General features: G+C 41.7%; 1 protein-coding gene across 1 annotated transcript in view; it reads right to left on the bottom strand.

Moving 5' to 3' along the window:
- Positions 1-19,330, bottom strand: part of SYN2 (synapsin II) — a 262,810-nt gene that overhangs the window by 70,025 nt on the left and 173,455 nt on the right. Inside the window, exons 4-5 of the mRNA XM_051982468.1 lie at positions 17,864-18,020; positions 4,766-4,855 (exon numbers count right to left, since the gene is read on the bottom strand). Coding sequence (XP_051838428.1) covers positions 4,766-4,855; positions 17,864-18,020 — 247 coding nt within the window. The remainder of the gene's footprint in view (positions 1-4,765; positions 4,856-17,863; positions 18,021-19,330) is intronic.

Below are 19,330 nucleotides of genomic sequence, written 5' to 3'. Positions count from 1 at the left end.
GGAGGAGAGCGGAGGGTTAGTTACACTGAGAGGTTAAGGGATTCCCCCAGAGTCTCACATTCTGAGCAAGAACCAATCTGAATTCAGGCTCCCCTGAATTTGCGGTGGGCCCTCTCAGCACTGCCTCAGGCTACTTTTCCTAACCAGATGCTCCATCCCCAATGTATTCATCAGATTCTTTTGCCCCCAGAGAGCAAGTTTTGCTATAGGGAGGGGAATCATAAGTCAATCTGACACCAGGGGACCAGATAAGTGGGTGGAAGGGAGAGGGTTGAACAAGCAATGAGTGACACTGGAGGAAGAAAGGCCAGAGTGACTGCTCTGAGGACAAACTGTGCTGACTCCATGATTTCCCCAAGGGTAAGCCTTCTTGCAGAAAGACTTCTTGCAAGAGGGCCTCTGTGTGACTATTTTTGAGACACTTCAGATAGGAGCCACTAAAAACAAAAGCTCATACTTAACATCTATCTAATATCTAAGCCTTACTTAGTTCAGAGAGCTGATTAATAGATAGATAGATAAAAGAAAGAAAGAAAAAAGAAAGAAGGAAGGAAATGATAGAGATAGACAGTTAGACTGATATACTGATAGATAGACACACACATACCTGATTCTAACAGACTTCTACCTCTACCTTCCACTACACCAGAGGACAGAACTCTGACAACCTTTCCAAAGGTCTGTTCACTTTTCTACTACTTACTACCTGTGTGACTGCGAACAAATCATTCCAGTTTTCTGGGCCTCAGTTTCCTCATCTGTAAAATGAGTGGGTTGGACTTCTGGGCCTCTGAAGTCTCTTCCAGCTCTAAATCTATGATCCTCCAAAAAGGGAAAAACTGTGTGCTCATTATTGTCTTTCCTCCCCCTTCCCTCTCTCATTTCCTTCCTTCTTTCTTTCTTTCCTACTTTCCTTCCTTCCCTTTTTTAAGCCATCAGGGTTAACTAACTTGGTGAGGGTCAAGTATCTGAGAATGGATTTGAACTTAGGTCCTCCTGACTTCAAGGCTGCTGTTCTGTTCACTGCACCAGCTACTGCCCTTGTTCACTATCTCTTGAAGTTATCAGAGGTAGAAACTACAACTTCTTAGGAGTCCCCAGCCAGCCATCACCTACCTCATCTGACTCCCTGACTCCCCAAAGGGCCTGGCAGACAGACAAGGCAGATGTTTTGCTTTATTTTGTTTAAGTTTTATGTTTTTTAAATGTGCTCTTATTTCTCATTCCCATTTAAGTTCAGGTTACTAATGAAAAGAGAGGGGAGTAGGTGATGTGTCTGTGTGTGTTTCTTGAGAGGAAATACTCCATTTCACAGGCACAAGAGTTCTCTTTTTGGTGTACAACAAAAAAGCAGCAAGGGAGGGTAGAGAGAGACCTTCATTGGTCCTGGAGCACCTGGCTAGAAACCACTTAGTTCCTCAGATTTCACTAAGTCTCAGGTAGGGCTTCCAAGTAGAGAAGATGAAGGTCCTGGACATGGATCACTGGAATCTGAAATAGATCAGGACCAAATCCTGGTCTTTGTAAAGACTCAGAATGCAAATTATCTGGATTCTGAGTTTGCTCAAAGCATCTTCAATTTCTTGAGACAGTTCAATGAAATCAACATTGTCCTTCAGAATAGTGACTTATTTTAATTGAGTCATAGGCAATCTGAGCATTGAAATATCAGAAATTTGGGATGTCCCTTCACTCATCATCCCCACTCCTTTGCCTGGTTAAGAATCACTGCTGCTTTTTACATATTACACTCAAATTTGCAAAGCTCTTTGTGTACATTAATTCTCTGGCATTGGCAATACTACATACAAGGAAGTTACTCAAATGGATATCATATGATTACTTTGTAAGGACAAAAGTAAGGACATTACTTTGTTTGGTGCAGAGAGGTTCTTAACCAGGAATCTGGCCACTTGGTGTTCATTTTGTTGGCTGTGGCAACCCATGAAACAAAGAAAAACCTTAAGTGTTTCTCAGTCCTGGATATCTGCAATCTTGTGTTTGTGGTAGGAGCGGAGAGGGTCTAAAAATCAGTTTTGAGGCCATCTATATATTAGAATTTGTTTGTTGGTCCTCTAAACATGAGAGTCTTGCCTGTTGACCAATGAGTGGGGATACTGTTGGAGGAACCGATGGGTATCAAACAATGTTCTTGCTATAAACAAAACATGAAGAAAGATTTGCAGCTAAGTGAAGAGCTGACTTAGAGCTACCTATAAAATCAAAGATTTGGACCTACAAGAGACCCTAAAGGCAATCTTCTCTCCATTTTATATATGAGCAAACTGAGACCCAGAGAAAATGATTTGTCTGAAGTCACATGGATAGTAAGAGACAAACTCAAGATGTGACCTCACCTTCTATCTCCAAAGTCAGCTCTTCTTTTATCATATCATGCACTTCCCTCAAAGGTTCCTCTCCTTGGAAGAAATAAATTGATTTTTTTCCCACAAGTTGGTGTTGCTGGTATTATTCTTCCCACTTTATGGATGATAAAACTGAAGCCCAGGGTGATAAAAAGTGACTTTCTATGTTCGTAAAAGTAGCAAGTGAAGCCAGGTCTTCCTGATCTCAAGTTCAGCTGCCTATCCCCTATTCTACATACTATGTTCCAAGAAGCAGAAGTAGGGTGTATGATGATAGATGACTGTGATAGCTTTAATTCCTTTGCTAACATGAGTCTGAGCCAGTCATTTTCAGAGATACTCACATGACCAGGATAACAGAGAAGCAGTGTTGAGCTGGATTTATTAGTATTGTAGGCAACGTGTATCTCTAGTGATCTGATACAAAATTTTTCTCAGCATGACAACTATTTTGCTCAAAACAACCAATTTCCTCAATTTTCTCCCCATATCCCAACCCATCTTTAAGAGTCAAGAGTTGATATTAACTAAGAACTATGCCTTTGCACTGCTCACACACAAAGCTTCCCTTTAAACCTTTCCACATATATACACCTGGTCCCAAAGGAGACAATAATCATGACATACTATTTTTTTTTAATTGTCAATTCCTGTTCAAGAACATCAAAACTTTTATGTGGATGCAGGTCCTATCAGAGACTTCTCAAGAGGCCTTCTAGCACTTCAAATTAAGAGGAAAGAAAAGAGAAGGAATCTATGGTAAGGGGATAACATGGTACCAACTCAAGAAATCTGGGTCTCTATGATGCCAGATGCGTTAATCCTCTTCTCTAGGACTCAGTTTCTTCAAATAAAACAAGACAAGGACCTGAACTAGATGATACTAATGTTCTTTTCAGCTTTAAAAACTCTGTTCCAAAATCCTTTCCAGATCTAGCATTCTATGATCCTATGAATTCTGAGAGTTGGGCAATATACCTGCTTCTCAGGTATTGAGAAGCAATACTGTCTTAAGTCTTAAAGGTACTTTATGACTATGCAGATTCAGTAGAGAAAAACCATGATGATTTATTGGAAAAGGGGAATAGAGTTGAGGGGAAGGAGAAAGGGATTTGAACACATAATTGTCAGGGAGAAAAAGTCTAGATTGAATCTAGATAATAGCTTTAGAAGGGACCTTAGAGGCCATCCAGCCAACCATTTCATTCTACAAATGATGAAATCCATCTGAATCCCAGAGAAGTGGGTGAAATTTGCTCAAGATCATGCACAGAGTAAGTGGTAAAGCAAAGATTTAAATCCAAGTCTTCTGACTCTAGAATCAGAATGCAGTTGGGGTTGTTTCCATTGTAGCACAAGCTACAGTTCTACTGAGTTATCCCATATTGTTCCCTTCCAAGCATCCTAGGGTAGCCTCATGGAAGGACAGCCTATGGAAAGTGAGGGATGACCAGAAGAACCAGATGTATCATCATCATGACAATAAGAATGCCATCTTACATTTCTTGAGTGATGAAGAACCATTTTGCTTTATTCTTTGTAACAAAGTGTCTTGCACATTGAGAGAGATACAGGGACTGAACCTGTGATTTTACTGGTACAGAGAGCTCCTAAGTGAGGAAATTCCCTTCACCTCAGTTTGACACCTTCTTTACAATTTACAATCTTTGAGAGTTGCTTAGAATCCCAATAAATGACTTACCCCAGGACATTCTTTGGTAAGTGTATGAGGCTAGATTTGACTCTAGACCTAGTACTTCATCCACTATGCCACCTAATTGTCTAGTTACTGCATAATATCAGGCAAGTTGTTTACCTCACCAAATCTCATTTTTTTCATCTGTCAAATGGAGATAAATAATAATGGTGTCAATAAAGCAAGGTATAATATCTGTACCAGTAGAGACATGTATGTGATAATTTTATTTGATATTTGGGCTTACTTTGTGACCTAGTTATTATTATCATCATCCCTTGACATGTCAAGAAATTGAATAATGATGTGATTTTCCTAATGTAACACCTGTAATAGAATCCAAATTTTCTACTTCCCAGTCCAGGTCCTATCTGTTTAATTTCATCCATTTATTTAATAAGCATTTATTGAATACCTATTAAGTGCCAAGCATTTTGCTAGCTACAGGAATTTCCCCCTCCCAAAAAAAGGACTCTGCTTACATAATGTGTAATGTGTTTTCTCTCTTCTGTTTCATTTCATCTCAGCATATTGATGGCTGGTAGCAGACAGTAAACTAAAACTAAGCATCTAAAACAATTAAATTTTGTGCTTCTCTTTCCACAGCTAAATTCAGTCCATCATCAATGGACTAATTTGTGTCTCAAGTACATTTACTATCCCCCATCTCCACTCTCAGCCAAGAGTCTTCCCTACCACTTACCATCTCTTTGTGGTTGGGGTAGAATGTCTGTTCAATGAGAGGAAATTTCTCTCCTCCTAGATTCTTGTAGATGGCCACCAGTTGGGCAAACTGCAAAAGAAAACAAACATATAAAACCACTGAGAAGGAGAGCACCCCTTGAGCAGCTCAATTGACCCCCCTTCTTCCTTCTCAGTTCCAGGACCAACTTTTTAAGTTCCAGTTGATCTGAAGATCAGTCAATAAATCAACAAATATTTATTGTGTGCCTGCTCTGTAGAGACACTCCTTCTAGGTCCTAGGGATGTAAAGGTGTAGTAAAACAGGATTTGTAGTTATTCAGTTGTTTTTTTGTATTCATGTCTGACTCTTTGTGTCTCCATTTGGGTTTTTCTTAGCAAAGATACTGTGGCAGTTCTGCAGTGCATTTTACAGATGAGAAAACTGGGGTAGACAGGGTTAAACATACACAGCTGGTGCCTGAGGCCAGATATGCAGTCAGGGAGCTGTGACTTCCTTCAAGACTGATATTCTACCCACTGTGCCACCTAGCTGCTAGTTAGAGTCATTGTTTTCAAAGAGCTTACCATCTAATAGGAAAATTAATGTATGGAAAAAAATAAATGAAGTCAGCCAATCAACAACTATTTATTAAGCACTTACTATATTCCAGGCACTGTGCTAAGGACTTGAGATACAACTAAAGGCAAAACAAAACAAAACAAAAAAAACTCATCCAAAAAAACCCCATGCTGCCTGCCTCAAGGAACTCACAGTTTAAAACACACACACACACACACACACACACACACACACACACACAGATGAGAGATGGCCAATGTAACTGATTAGTAGAATTTGTATGGGGGACTAAAGGGTAAGAAAAATGGAGAAATAGAAAGGGGCAAGTCTAGGAAGGGTTTTAATGGCAAAACAAAAGATTTTATAGTTGACCTTAGAAGTGACAGAGAACCACAGGAGTTTATTTTGTAAAGGGTATCATGGTCAGACCTGTAAGGAAAATCATTTGGTAAGATCAGTAACACAAGGTAAGTAAATGCTGTGTCTGGTTTAAATGCAGTAAGTATTTATTAAGTAAATACCCTAAAGATAGTAGGAACTAGAATTATAAACATAAAAAAGGAAGAGGGAGTCCCTTCCTTAATGAGTTCACATTTATGAGATGGGGGGGGGGGGAACATCACATATGAGTAAGTGTATGAAGGCTATAGCCCATTCACTATTATAGAGGTGGGAAGGGATGTTAGATAATCATCTAGTTTAATATCTACATTTCATGGATGAGGGAACTGAGGCCCAGAAATATAAAGTGATTTACTCCAAATCACCCAAGTCATAAAGGGCAGAGATGGGATTCTAAACTGAAATCCTCTGACTTCAAATCCAGCATTGCAGACATTAAGGATGCTAGGAGACCAGAGAGAAGATAATAATGTAAGCTAGAGTGAATAGGATGGTTAATGAAGAAAGGCTTCATGGGAAAGGCATGATTTATGTTGGGCTCCAAAGAATGGGTAGGTTTGGAGAGAGAAAAATGGATAGATCATTCTAGTCACCAAGTCCTGGCAAGGCTTTTGTGATATCTCCTCATTCTTGCTGCCGTCATAAGCTCCACTTTCAATAACTTTCTAACTAGTTTTCCTGCTCCTACTCTCTTTCTACCCCAATCCACCAGGCACACAAACCTAGAGTAAGCTTTCAATAGTACAGCTTTCATCATGCTCAAATCTGCCATCATCATCTGCATCAGTAGTCCCCAAACTGTGGCTAGGAACGTCTGAGGAGCTATTCCAGTGGACACATCCAAGGGGTCCATTATTCTAAACATATACCAAATATTATGTAATGATGGTGACTAATGATACAACTATTAGCAAGTGGGAAGGCAGGGGGAGAGGGAGGGAGGGAGGAAAGAAGAGAGGGAAGAAGGGATAGAAAGAAGAAAGGAAAGAAGGAAGGAAGAAAAGGAAGAAATGAGGGAAAGAAGGGAGAGAGGGAGGGAAGAAGGGAAGAGAAAGAGAGGAAGGAAAGAAGGGATGAAAAGAAGAAAAGAAGAAAAAAGAAAGGAATGAGAGGAGGAAAGGAAAGAAGAAGGGAAGGAACAAGGGAGAGAAGGAAAAAGGAGGAAAGGAGGGAAGGAAGAGAAGAAGGGAGAAAAGAAGGAATGGAAAGAAGAAAAGAGAAAAAAAAGAAGGAAAGGAGGAAAGGAAGGAAAGGTGGGAAGGGAGACAAAAGAGGAAGGAAGGATGGTGTAGGGAAGGGAAGAGAAGAGGAAAAAGAAAGAAGGAACAAATGAAAAAGAGAGGGAAGGAGAGAAGGAAGAATAGAAAGGAGAAGATTTAGAAGTGGAAGACATCTTAGTCATGTGACCTAATCCCCTTTCTTTCCACTGGAGGAGACTGACACCAAAGGCAGTGACCACATTTGCCTAAGGTCACTCAGTTGTATGTGGCAGAGCTGGAACTTGAACCTCCACTCCCAAATGCAGGGAACTTTCCTGTAGTGCTGTGCTGAAGGAACCAGCTGCTTTTCTATACTTTAACTGTTTAAAAACACCATTTGGAACAAACGTTGGAGGCAGAAAAGTTTGCCTTTGGTCCTCCTCCTCCTCCTCTCTGTTTCCAGTCCTTCTTTATGGGAGAAAAGCGCAGTCACCTTGTGCCTGACTCTGGTGATCCCTGACCCCTGGCCTCCCTTTGCCCCTCATGCAGGGTAGTATGGACAGAGGAAAGAAAAGTGGGGAGATGTGTGCCAAGGTCAATAGCAAAAAGAAGAACCAGCACTCCTTGAACTGTCCACTCCCATCAACAGGAAGAAGAAAATACATAAAATGCTTTAGTGCAGGAGCTTAGCATGGCTAACTGGAGAACTTGGTGTCCGTCCAGCCTTCCCTGCTGTTCCAATCCCGTGCCAAAGGCAATACTAGGAGGTTGTGAATGGGAGACTGAACTCTCACCCGGTCCCAGGCATGGCACCTTACAGGGCGGGGGGAGCCTGCTCCTGGGACCCTGGCCGGCATAGGTCCAGGAAGGTAGATGAGGGACCAGGGGCGCATGCTGCTGCATTCCAGCCTCCCCTATGCCGGTGGGAGGCACGCAGCCCCTTTAAGAGACCCCAGGAGTCACCATGATAACTAGGAGGACATGTTAAGGGGATGCAAGGAGAGCAGCAAAAAAAGCACCTTCTTTTCTGTGGCTGGGCTTGTGCAGGGAGAATGTAGTCTTGAGAAACACGGGGGTGGGGTAGGAAAGGAGGCCATAGGGCAACAGTGCTTCAGGAGCAAGGCAAGGGGTGGAGGGCAGCCTGGGAAGGGCTAGAACTCCCCAGGGAGAAGGGTGGGTGGGAAAAAGCCGGTACATGGCCTTCTGCATTTGGGGACAGCTCTGATTAACTTCACATGCAGAATTAGTGCTAGAGAGACCTGAGAGATCAAGACTGAGAAAATTTAGAACCGTAGAGGTCTTCTAGTCATAGCCCTTTAAATTACAGGAGAGGAAACTGAGACACAAGAAGTTTCATCCAAGGGCACAGAATGCCAGAGAGCCACAGATCAGCACCTGCCATAGTAATAATAGAAGTAACTTTTTTTATATTTATTGGGAAGCACTCTGAGGTTGCCAAAGTGAGTTTCACACATTTTGTCTTCTTAACAAACCTGGTGAGTGAGCATAGCAGATGCTATTATTCCCATTTTACAAAGTCCGAAGTGGTTCGGTCACAGAGGTCTTAGGTGGCAGAGCTGAGATTTCTAACCAGGTCTACTGATTTCAAATCCAAGAGGCTCTTTCTCCCATGCCATTGTGAGAAAGGACAAAAAAAAAAAAAAAAGGCCCAAACTCCGTAGAGTTTAAATACCGGTTTCTACAACCTCATTGGAACTAGATAAGGAGACTAAAATCATGATCCTGTCAGTGAAATATAGTAGAAGCAATGGATACTGTAGCAGCAGGAAACCAGAGATTCTGAACCCCACTGGATACTGTGTAGCCACTGACCAGTCCACAGTTCAGTCGATTACTGAACAGAAGCCACTGGGCTTTGTTCCCTCATTTGTGGAAAAAGGGGATAGATCTAAATGATTTCTAAGCACACTCTGATTTTAACCCTAAAAACAGACAAATGGGATTGAAATTAATTTATATCGGGTTAAGATCCAGCCCTCTGGAAATCTCAACCAGAGGAGAAAGGGAACAAGACATTTTAAGAACTCGGCTCTCTGCAAAATGTATCAATTAACAAGAATTTATTAGGAACTCACTATGTGCTGGGTACTGTTAGGAATATAAGACAAAAAGAAAATGGTCCCTACCCTCAATCAGCTTATGTTCTATTTATTCAAGCAAGAGATTCAGGAACAGTATCCTGAAAAGATGATTGATAGAGTATCTGTTACCATAGAAACTTCCTAGCAGAACATAAGCTCCTGAGATCAGGAAATGTTTTCCATATGTATTTGAATGCTCCCAGAACCTAGCACACAAGGCTTTAGATACATAGTAAGTGCTTAATAAATACCTGTGGGATGGATTGATATCCATCCATCCATCTCTCCATTTTCCTAATCCTTATCAACCACCTTGGGCTGAGGAAGAGACTCTTCTCTTTCCTTCATTCTTCATATCCAATCCAATGTGTCTCTCTCCCTCTCAAAATGCAAGTATATTCAGTTTTATTTCCGATATATCTCATAAATCTATCTCCTTCTCGCCATTCACATATTACTACTGTCACTTTTTGCAAAGACTATTATAGTAACTTTCCAATTGGTCCTTCCAATCTCTCTTCTTTCTAATCTATCCTCCATTTTGGGAGAAAAGGGCAAGAAAGGAACAAAATTTATTAAGCTCCCACTGTGTTCCAGGTGGGGCAGCTAGCTAAAGCAGTGGATAAAGTGCTGGGTCTGAAGTCAGCTGATCCACTGGGTTACCTAACTATCTGAATACAAGTGTAATCTGTGTTTAAAAATCATTTCCCAAAGAGAGTATGGCGGTTAAAGAACTGCTGAATATTAATGTTTCGATTGTCATTCTATGAGATGCTTCTCCCTATTGAGTCAAGGAGAGAATCTGTGAGTTTAACATTGTTCTCTGAGGATCTATGGGAGAAATTACAGAGAAAGCAGAGAGAAACAAAGTGCTCAAAAACTTTGTTGTTAGAGCTATTTGAACTGTTATTTTCGTGAGAAAACAGAAAATTTATGAAGAATGACTCTTTAAAGAGGCTAATGAGAGTGAAGGTTAAAGAGAAAACGAGACTTCTCCTGAAGTCTTATGTTTGGAGAGAAGTTAGAGAGAACAGAGGAAAAAAGATAGGAAGGTCTAATATCTTTATGTGAAAAGAATTAATAAGAAGAGACTTTGGAATTGATGGAATTGTATTTGCAGAAGCAGGGAAACTGCCTTTATTGTGATGATTGGTGGTAATGGTTTCTCACGCTAAAATACTGCAAGTAATTATTTGATTTATTTTATTATGGATTTCATTGTTAATATGTTTTCAATCATTTTAAACTTTATTTATTCCCAGGAGACAAACGAATTTAATACAGGGATACAAGTATAAAGAAAGAAGATTTCTTCAGTTTGTTAAGATAAAATATAATAGTGTGGTATAGTAATATAATAAGAAGAAAATATTAATATTTGATGAAGTGTGGTAAAGGCTCTGAGCTTAATTGATTAATGGAGAGATATATAAAATGTTTATTAATTCATAAGGAAATATACAAGCATACCCTTGGATTACCATTGAATTTGGGCTAATAAGATTAAATATGGGAAAAAGTCAAGTAATGCAAATGAAGTTGAAGTAACCCTGTTACACATGAAGGTAATTTGGGGAAGAACACTAACAACTTATGTGATCTAGAAAAATCTCATAGAGGAAGTGGAACTTTTGAGTTAAACTTTGAGCAAGTCTGAATCTCCTTCTCCTTCTCTCTCTCTCTCTCTCTCTCTCTCTCTCTCTCTCTCTCTCTCTCTCTCTCTCTCTCTCTCTCTCTCTCTCCTCCTCTCTCTCTCTCCTCTCTCTCTCTCTCCTCTCTCTCTCTCTCTCTCTCTCTCTCTCTCTCTCTCTCTCTCTCCTCTCTCTCTCTTCTGTCTCTCTCTCTCTCTTCTGTCTCTCTCTCTCTCTTCTCTCTCTCTCTCTCTCTCTCTTTCTCTTTCTCTCTCTCTTTCTCTTTCTCCGTCTCCTTCTCTCTCTCTCTTTCTTTCTATCTCTCTCTCTCATCTTTCTCTCTCTCTTCTCTTTCTCTCTCTCTTTATCTCTCTCTCTTTCTCTCTGTCTCTCTCTCCCTCTCCTTCTCTCTCTCCCTCTTCTTCTCTCTTTCTCTCCTTCTCCTCCTCCTCCTCCTCCTCCTCCTCCTCCTCCTCCTCCTCCTCCTCCTTCTTCTTCTTCTTCTTCTTCTTCTTCTTCTTCTTCTTCTTCTTCTTCTTCTCTCTCTCTCTCTCTCTCTCTCTCTCTCTCTCCTTCTCTCTCTCTCTCTGTCTTTCTCTGTCTCTGTGTGTGTGTGTCTCTCTGTCTCTCTCTCTGTCTCTCTCTCTCTTTCTCTCTCTCTCATGCAGAAAGGTTGAGGGGTTCAGGTTAATGGCTTGGACATAAAGGAGGGCAGAGCAGCTTGTTTGCAGCTGGCTGAAGAGTAGCAGCCATGCTTTCCCCACGTATCTGAAATCCAGGCAGATTCAGCCCATCAGGACTGACTTGTGGGATATAGGATTTGGCAAGACTCACCGATAATAATTGCAATCTGATTTTGCAGTCCAGGAAAGAATGGGAAGAAATATGTGATTAGGGACAGGTGTTTCCTTCAGAGCCTAAGCCGAGGAGCCAAAGGGCTTAGCCTACAGGAACAGAATTCATGAACTTGAGCCAACTGAGAGCCCAGCTTTCCCCATCTCCAGCTGAACCGGTTGGGAAAGACCCGATGCCCCATTCTTCAGCATAGCTTCAGCCAACTTTCCTTTGAGACCCCCCCACCCCCACCCTCTTTCACTAAAAACAGCTGCCTTCGAGGCCCTGGGATCCAAGAATCTTCCTCCCCAAGTGTTTTGAGTCTGATTATAAAGATGGCTCCAGAGAAGGCAAGGCTGGTACTTAGATTAAATGTATAAATTTAGACCAATCCTCTATTGGCCCAGGTGGTGAAGAGGGGGACACATATCTCTGGCTACAGAACTTTGGAGGCTAAATCTATGTTCCTATGACCATCTTAGCCAAATGAATTACAAAATATTTAACCACTTCCTTATATATATTATCCTCCAAAAATCCTTGAATATAAATTCTTTTAGGGCATGTATTCTTTTGCTTTTATCAGTGAAATCTCAGGACTTATCCAGATAAGCAGCATATACTAAGTATTTAATAAATATTCATTCATTCATTCACAACTACTCTGGAAATTGGTTTACCAAATCACAGAGGATTGCAGTCTTTAGTTAGCCAGCTCTGGAACCACAGAGCAACAAAACTCTATATGAAACTTTTACTTTAAGCCTCACCCCTCCATTAAGAGTCACACTATGATTCCTCAATGGAATTATTTGGGACAATACTGGTATCACTTCCCTCTGGTGACAAGAACCTCCCATTGCTCTCAAATCAGATTGACTCTCCTTTGCTTGGCATTTAAAGCCTGCGATCACCTAATGCCAACCAAAATAGCTTTCTTGCTACTCCTCCTGAACTAGTTTCCATTTTGAGGTTCTATATTTTTATACAGGAATGCACTCCTTTACCTCTACCAATCACAAGTTTCCTTCAAGGTTCTGCCCGTATGTGATCTCTTGTATGAGCCCCTTTCTCATCCTGCTAGATACTGGTACCTTCTGCTAAAATCACTTCGTATTTATTGCATCTCATTTGTTTGCTTTAGATGGGGACATGTTTTCCCCTAATAGAGTTTAAGCTCCTTGAGGGCAGGGGTGATTTATTTTTGTCTGTTTGTCTTATGTGCCTAGTACAGTGTCTTATAAGTAAATGTTTGTCAATTCACTCATTGAGTGGAGCACAAGCTTCGGGGGGACATTTCTGCCTAAAGCAAGGTCTTGGCTCAAGTCAAACTAGAGGCTTGTGGTTTAAGCCTCAGGATAACAGAGAGCAGGTTGGCAGGAAGGTGGAGAAATCTTCAAAAAAAAAGGAGTCACTGAAGGGTTGCAATCTATGTGGAGGATATACCCACAAGGATATAAAATCATAAATCTTTTAAGAACACAGAATCAGTGAAAAGATTGCAATGCTCCATGACTGTCCATTTCTCTATGCCTTTTGTCTTTGTCTGCTCATGGATTTCCCAAAGAGAATCTGTACAAAATTTGGGGGACATCGTTGCTCTATGGATGAAATGGAGGCCTTGGCAGTCACTCTTACTACTTGCCTGATCCATGTGTTTTTCTTTTAGGATAGAGACCTGAGTTCTAATCCTGCCTTAGACACTATCCCCTAAATTCTCTCTGTCTTAAATTCCTCATCTATAAGTGTTGTAGTGAGGATCAAATGACACAATAGTTATAAAACATTTTGCAAACCTTAAAATGGTATACAAATGCTAACTTTTATTATATTTTTTCTCCTCATAAAATCCTTGCATCAAGCTCAAATTTGCTGCTTCTAGCTTTCACTCACTGGTCTTACTTGAGCCTTCTGGGATCAAGCTGAACAAGCCTAATCCCTTTTCCATGAAAGAATGGAAAGATATGCATTAATCACTTTCTGGTTGAAAAATATCACACTAAGAGCTGGGGATGAGAACAGAAAGTAGGACAATCCCAGCTTTCACAAAGTTTCCTCTTAAGAGGGAGACAAGACATGAAACAGACTCCAATAATCGAAGAGAGAGAGCATATCTCTCCCTCACTTCAAGCCTAAGTATTTCTAAGTCTTTTGTTTCCATGATTACCTTAGGGTTCATCATCTGTTTTCTTTCCTCTGGATGTTCTACAGCTCCTCAAGGTTTAGATGCAGCATATCAGAGCAGAGAAGGTGCTAAATTTGGAGCTAGAGGAATTGGGCTCAAATCCTGACTATTCTACTTATTATCTATGTCTCTTCTCTCTCCACCTCAATTTCCAAAAAAAATGCAAAATGAGAAGATTGAATGGAATGATCCTTTCCTGTTCTAAATCTATGATTCCATGATTTATCCTTATTAAATTTTATCTTCTTAGATTTAGCCCAATGTTTTAGGCTAGCAAGATTTTTGGATCCTTGATCCTGTCATCCAAAGTCATCAATCATCCCTCTCAGCTTCCTTGTCTTCTGTAGACAGAATCAAATGTGCAGATTATACAAATGCTGACCCTCAGACCCCCTAAACAGATCTTCAAGAAGCTGAATATTCTACCCTCAGATAAAGAATGATCCTGCCTGTGATTTGGTTGTATGACCCAGGAGGAGCTTCATTAGATCTAACACTGGGCCACTACCAGACCCACCAGGGCTGCAGCCATTCCCTAAAATACACCTCTGCTTCTTATACCAGGAAGCTAATGTTTGAACAGAACCCACCAAGAACAAGGGAGGAAAGCCACGCCTGAGCAGGGAAGAGAGTTAAAGATTTTCTTCTAAAGCCACAGGCATGAAAAACCAGATCCATCTCCCACTTCCAAAGAAGGGTGGGAAGCAGTATCTTGGATGCTGAACGGTTTCTGTCTGGCTGAGGCTGGCCTCCGGCCATGTCTGGACTGAAGGAGCCTCTTAGTCAGCCATATTTTTAAAATTCAATCCGGCAAATATTTACAAAGTGTCTGCTGGGTGCCCATCCCTGCCCTACGCATTGTAGGGGGTTAACTCGGTATGTCATCATAGAACTCATTATCTTTTTCTATAAACCCAGGCCTCTTTTGAAATTCTCTGTCTCAGTCAAGAATACCATCATCCTTCCAGGCTCTCAATCATGGATTCATCTTTAACTTTTCCCTCTCTCTCAATCCACATATCCACTCAATGACCAATAATTAATAATTCTTCCTTTACTACATGTAGCTCTTGAATCCAAACCCATGAGCCTTCTAATTGGTATTCCTGCCTCTTTTCTCCAATCTCTCTTCCACAATGCTGCCAAAATAGTCATCCTAGAGCAGAGATCATTCTAGACCATTTTATTCCTCTGCTCAATAAACTTCAATGGCTCCCTATTATCTCTGGGAATTCCTCTGTTTTTTATTTAAGGCCCTTTACAGCTTGGCTCTAACCAATATTATACATATTTCTCTGTTATCCCCTGTTATATGTATTTCACTATTTTCCTAAATATTTCCTATTATACATATTTCTCTTCATCAAATATTCTTTGGTCCAGCCAAACTGTTCCACATACACTATGCCTTTCTAGATTTGTCACAGTCAATTACATGGTTGCTCCCATATGCCTAAAACTCCCTCTCTCTTTTCAGCTACCTCTTAGGATCCCAATTTTTCTTTAAAACTCAGCTGAAATGCTACCTCTTCCATGAGACCTTTCTTGATTTATCTACCTTCTAGTGCCTTTCTCCCAAATGACCTTGTATCTACCTTTAGGGATAGTGCTGGTAAATATTTCACAACCAACTCACTGAAAAAAATATTGGTGATCCATACTATTATTTTCTCCATCACTTTCTAAAGACTGCACAATAACAAAAACAATAAATCAAGCCCTGCTTTGTGCATTGGCTGATTTTAAAGGTAAATGCTTACAGTGAAGATTTGGCAATGAGTTCTCACGATCTGGTTTAGGCTGGCTCTAGTGCTGAGATATGATTTTGTGGTCCCCTGATTTTAGGAGGGGCTTCTGTTCCAACAATAAGTCAGTAATCCTAAATCTTCTGGCTTCGGAATCTGCCTCAGGGACTTCCCACACTCTCAATCTAACAACAATCTTTTTGATTTTGAATAGACTACTCCTCGATTCATTGCTGACTATCAGAGGATAGTCCTCTGGACCAAACTTCATCTTTTCAGTGATAACCAAATTGCGGAGACCACTCCTGAGCCCTAGAATTAGCATGGCAAGGATAGAAAGCTGGATAAATGTGTCTCCTTGCTTCTGTTTCTCTGCTGATTTTTCTTAGAATTCAGTCTGCTTGTAATAGCGTTACAATTACAATAAACTTTGCCCCTTAGCTAAGGAAATGGGTTCAAGCCTGTAGATTCTTCTGAGACACCTCACAACACCAGTCTGTGACCTCAAACTTTTGGGGGTCCCCTTTCTTAACCTCAACCCTAGCACATCCCTATTTTTGGTATATCCATCCATGTATCCACGTTATCTCTCCCTGTTGAATGTAACTTTGAAAGCAAGAAGAATTTCATTTGTGTTTTTGTACTCTCAGTTCCTCAGCACAATGTTTGCTACATAGAGATAAGGACTAGAGGGCTGGAGAGGTGGCACAATGGGTAGAGCATTAGCCCTGAAGTCAGGAGGACCTGAGTTCAAATCTGCTCCCAGACACTTAACATTGCCTAGCTATGAGAGAGAGAGAGAGAGAGAGAGAGAGAGAGAGAGAGAGAGAGAGAGAGAGAGAGAGATGGATGTTTAACAAATGCTTATTGATTGGCTGGTTGATGAGACAGAAGGGGAAAAAAAGAAGGTTGGCTGGGGAGCACATTGGTGAATGCCTTGAATGCCCACAGAGGAAGCGCAAATTGATCCTGTAAGCTGTGGGTACCCCTTGCTTTTTTGTTCTCTGGGGAATGGATTCTGGCACATCTTTACCCCTGTCTCATGATCAGAGTAGCTCTCTTCCTTTACTGGCCAGGACTGACCCATTTGAGGTCAGTGAAAAACCAGACAAGTTAGATGTGCTGCCCCACACTCCCCTCATTTTCCTCAATCCCTACATTTCCTTAACGCATTCTCTTCCCCGTCCCCCCTCCTCGTACCCTTTGCAGTTCTTGGAAATTCCCATGCACAGACATACTTTCCGAGTCAGCATTGTGGGATCAGAGAGAAGGAGCTCCATGAGTGGAGAGACAAGACACCAGGGCTGGAGCTCCCACTTCCTTCCTGCCAGTTGGTGTGACATTGGGCAAAGAGATTTACTTTCCCAGCCCTCTGATTTTAATGAGTGAAATCAAGGGATTGGATCAGAAAATTATAGATCCAGGAAGGGATCTTATAAGTCATCTAGTGCAGTCCTTTCATTTTACAGATGAAGAAGATGCAAAAGTGAAATGATCTGCCCAAGTTGGCACAAGTTGGTAAGTGGGGAGAAGAAGGGAATAAGCATCTATATAGCACCTACTCTGTGCCAGGAACTCTGCGGGGTGCTTTATAAGTGCCTGATTCTATCCTCACACAACTTTGTGGTGGAAGTGCTGTTATTATTTCCCTTTTGTAGCTGAGGAAACTGAGGCAGATGACTTGCTTACGATCACACGGCTAGTGAGCGTCTGAAGATGGATTTGAATCCAGGTGTTCCTGACTTCGGACCAGCACTCTATTCCCTGTACTGCCCAGCTGGAGAAGCGGGGATTGGAACTCCGGTCACAAATTTACAAATTTAGCATTCTTTCTACTGAGTGATAAACCAGGTGCTTGCTAAGGTCTCTGTGAATTCTGTGTATGTGTGTATACCCAAAGGAACCCTAATGACATCCTCCATCCATACACACTAGCAGGGATTCTGTGGAATTGCCCAACATGACTTGAGCTGTCCCCCTCAGCTCTTGCTGTTCTCATGAAACGCCAGTCCAACAGCTGGGCCGTGTTTCAGCACACACCACGAGTTGTGACATATGGCGTGCATTTTTGCTGCCCCTCCGGCCTCCTGAGACGGATGACAGCTGTTACATGCCCTTCAGGTCGTCCTTAAAGAATGGATGTATTGTTTGGAAATAATCTTCGAGAACATCCTGGGTGCCAGGGTTGTCTGTATGACACACACATGCACAGACACGCACATATGGTCACACACACACACAGGTGCCTCGTGATCGCTCCCCTCTGCCTGCTCTGCTCCCACCTCCCCACAATGCGGGTTGCGAATGCTGGGCCGCTCTCAGACCCCTGCTGGCCACGGGGCGGATGCAGATGGGAGGGCACAGGTCCCCGGCGTCTTCCTTCACCGGGGTCCCTTCCCCCAGGGTCTGACCCCCCCCCCCAGCCCTCTGCTCACTCACCACCCAGGGCTTATCGCAGAAGTTGTAGATGGAATCAAAGGAGTTGACGCTGGGGATGCCGGCGTAGTGCATGCCGATAATCAGGCTCCGGTAGTCTTCGTTGTCCGCCATGCCGAAGGAGTGCTGTCGGACGAGCACAAAGTCGGGCCGGAAGGATCTGAAGAGAAAAATAAATGCAGGACTGTTATTCCGCCATCTTCCTTCCTTTGTGAGCTGAATGAACCTGATCATATCCCCAGGAGCTCAGGCGGAGCCAAGTGCTCAGAGCACTGGGCTTGGAATCAAGAGGATTCATCTTCGTAAGTTCAAATCCAGCCTCAGACAGTTACTAGCCATGTGACCTTGGGCAAGTCACTTAGCAGATTCCCGGCTTGGGATAACTAGATGTGAGATGGAGTCAGGAGGACCTGAGTGAAAACCCAGCCTCAGACACTTAATACTTCCTGGCTGGCTGTGTGAGCTTGGGCAAGTCACTTAACCCCAACTGCCTCAGCAAAAAAAATTAATTAAATAAATAATAAAGTTGATATCACTGGTGCAGAAGGAGAAGCATAGAATTTGGAGCTAAAGATCTAGGCTTACACCTCAGTTTTTGGCTTTTAAACGATCATTTTCCCTTTTTGATATCTCAGTTTCCCCCTCTGTAAAATAAAGGGGTCCAACTAGATCATCATCTCTTAACCCATTTCCTGTGAATTTTCTTAAATGTCAATAGCTTTATTTCAGTATAATTGCTTTCCTTTGAGTCCCATGTATTTTATTTTTTAGACTTAAAAACATTAGTCTGAAAAGGAATTGAAGGTCTTCACCAAACTGCTGTCAAAGGGAGATATGACACATGAAAGGTCAGGAACCTCTGGACCAGATGATCTTCCATATTCCTTCCACTTGTAAATCTCATATATTAAATACTACTCTGCAAGACAGAATCACAGAATTACAGTCCTGGGATGGTGCTCAGCAGCCATCTGTCTAATCCAACCAATGCTCCAACATATATTCATTTCTACATCACCCCCTATGAGTGGCCAGTCAGCCATCTTCTGTTTGAAGATTTCCAATGAGGGGGAAAGTATCACCTCCCACGCTAGCTCATTCTGCTGTTGTACTTCTTGAAAAGGTTCATTGTTCATTGCCTAACATCCTCCTCTGGCTAAGAAATTCAACAAATCTTTACTGAGTACCCGAAATATTTTAACTGCTAAATCCGACAGCCATTATCTTGGTCGTATCATGAATTCTTGACACCTTGAATTACTCTTTCCTTCTGGATATGGTCTCCCCCCTAATCTTCGTGACACTGCTGTCTTTCTGAAGGTTTTATTTAGGCCTTATTTTCCACTTCATCAGTTCTCTCCCCTCCACAAAACTCTGTCTTGGGCTTGGGCTCTCTTTCCATATTTTTTCTTAGTGGCCCGATCAACCTCCAAGTGTCCAATGATCAACTCTGTATGGATAACTCCAAAC

This window comes from Antechinus flavipes, chromosome 1 (assembly GCF_016432865.1).
Source record: "Antechinus flavipes isolate AdamAnt ecotype Samford, QLD, Australia chromosome 1, AdamAnt_v2, whole genome shotgun sequence".
NCBI classification, from domain to species: domain Eukaryota; kingdom Metazoa; phylum Chordata; class Mammalia; order Dasyuromorphia; family Dasyuridae; genus Antechinus; species Antechinus flavipes.
Note: the sequence above shows the minus strand (reverse complement) of the source record. Positions and strands in the feature narration are given on the sequence as shown.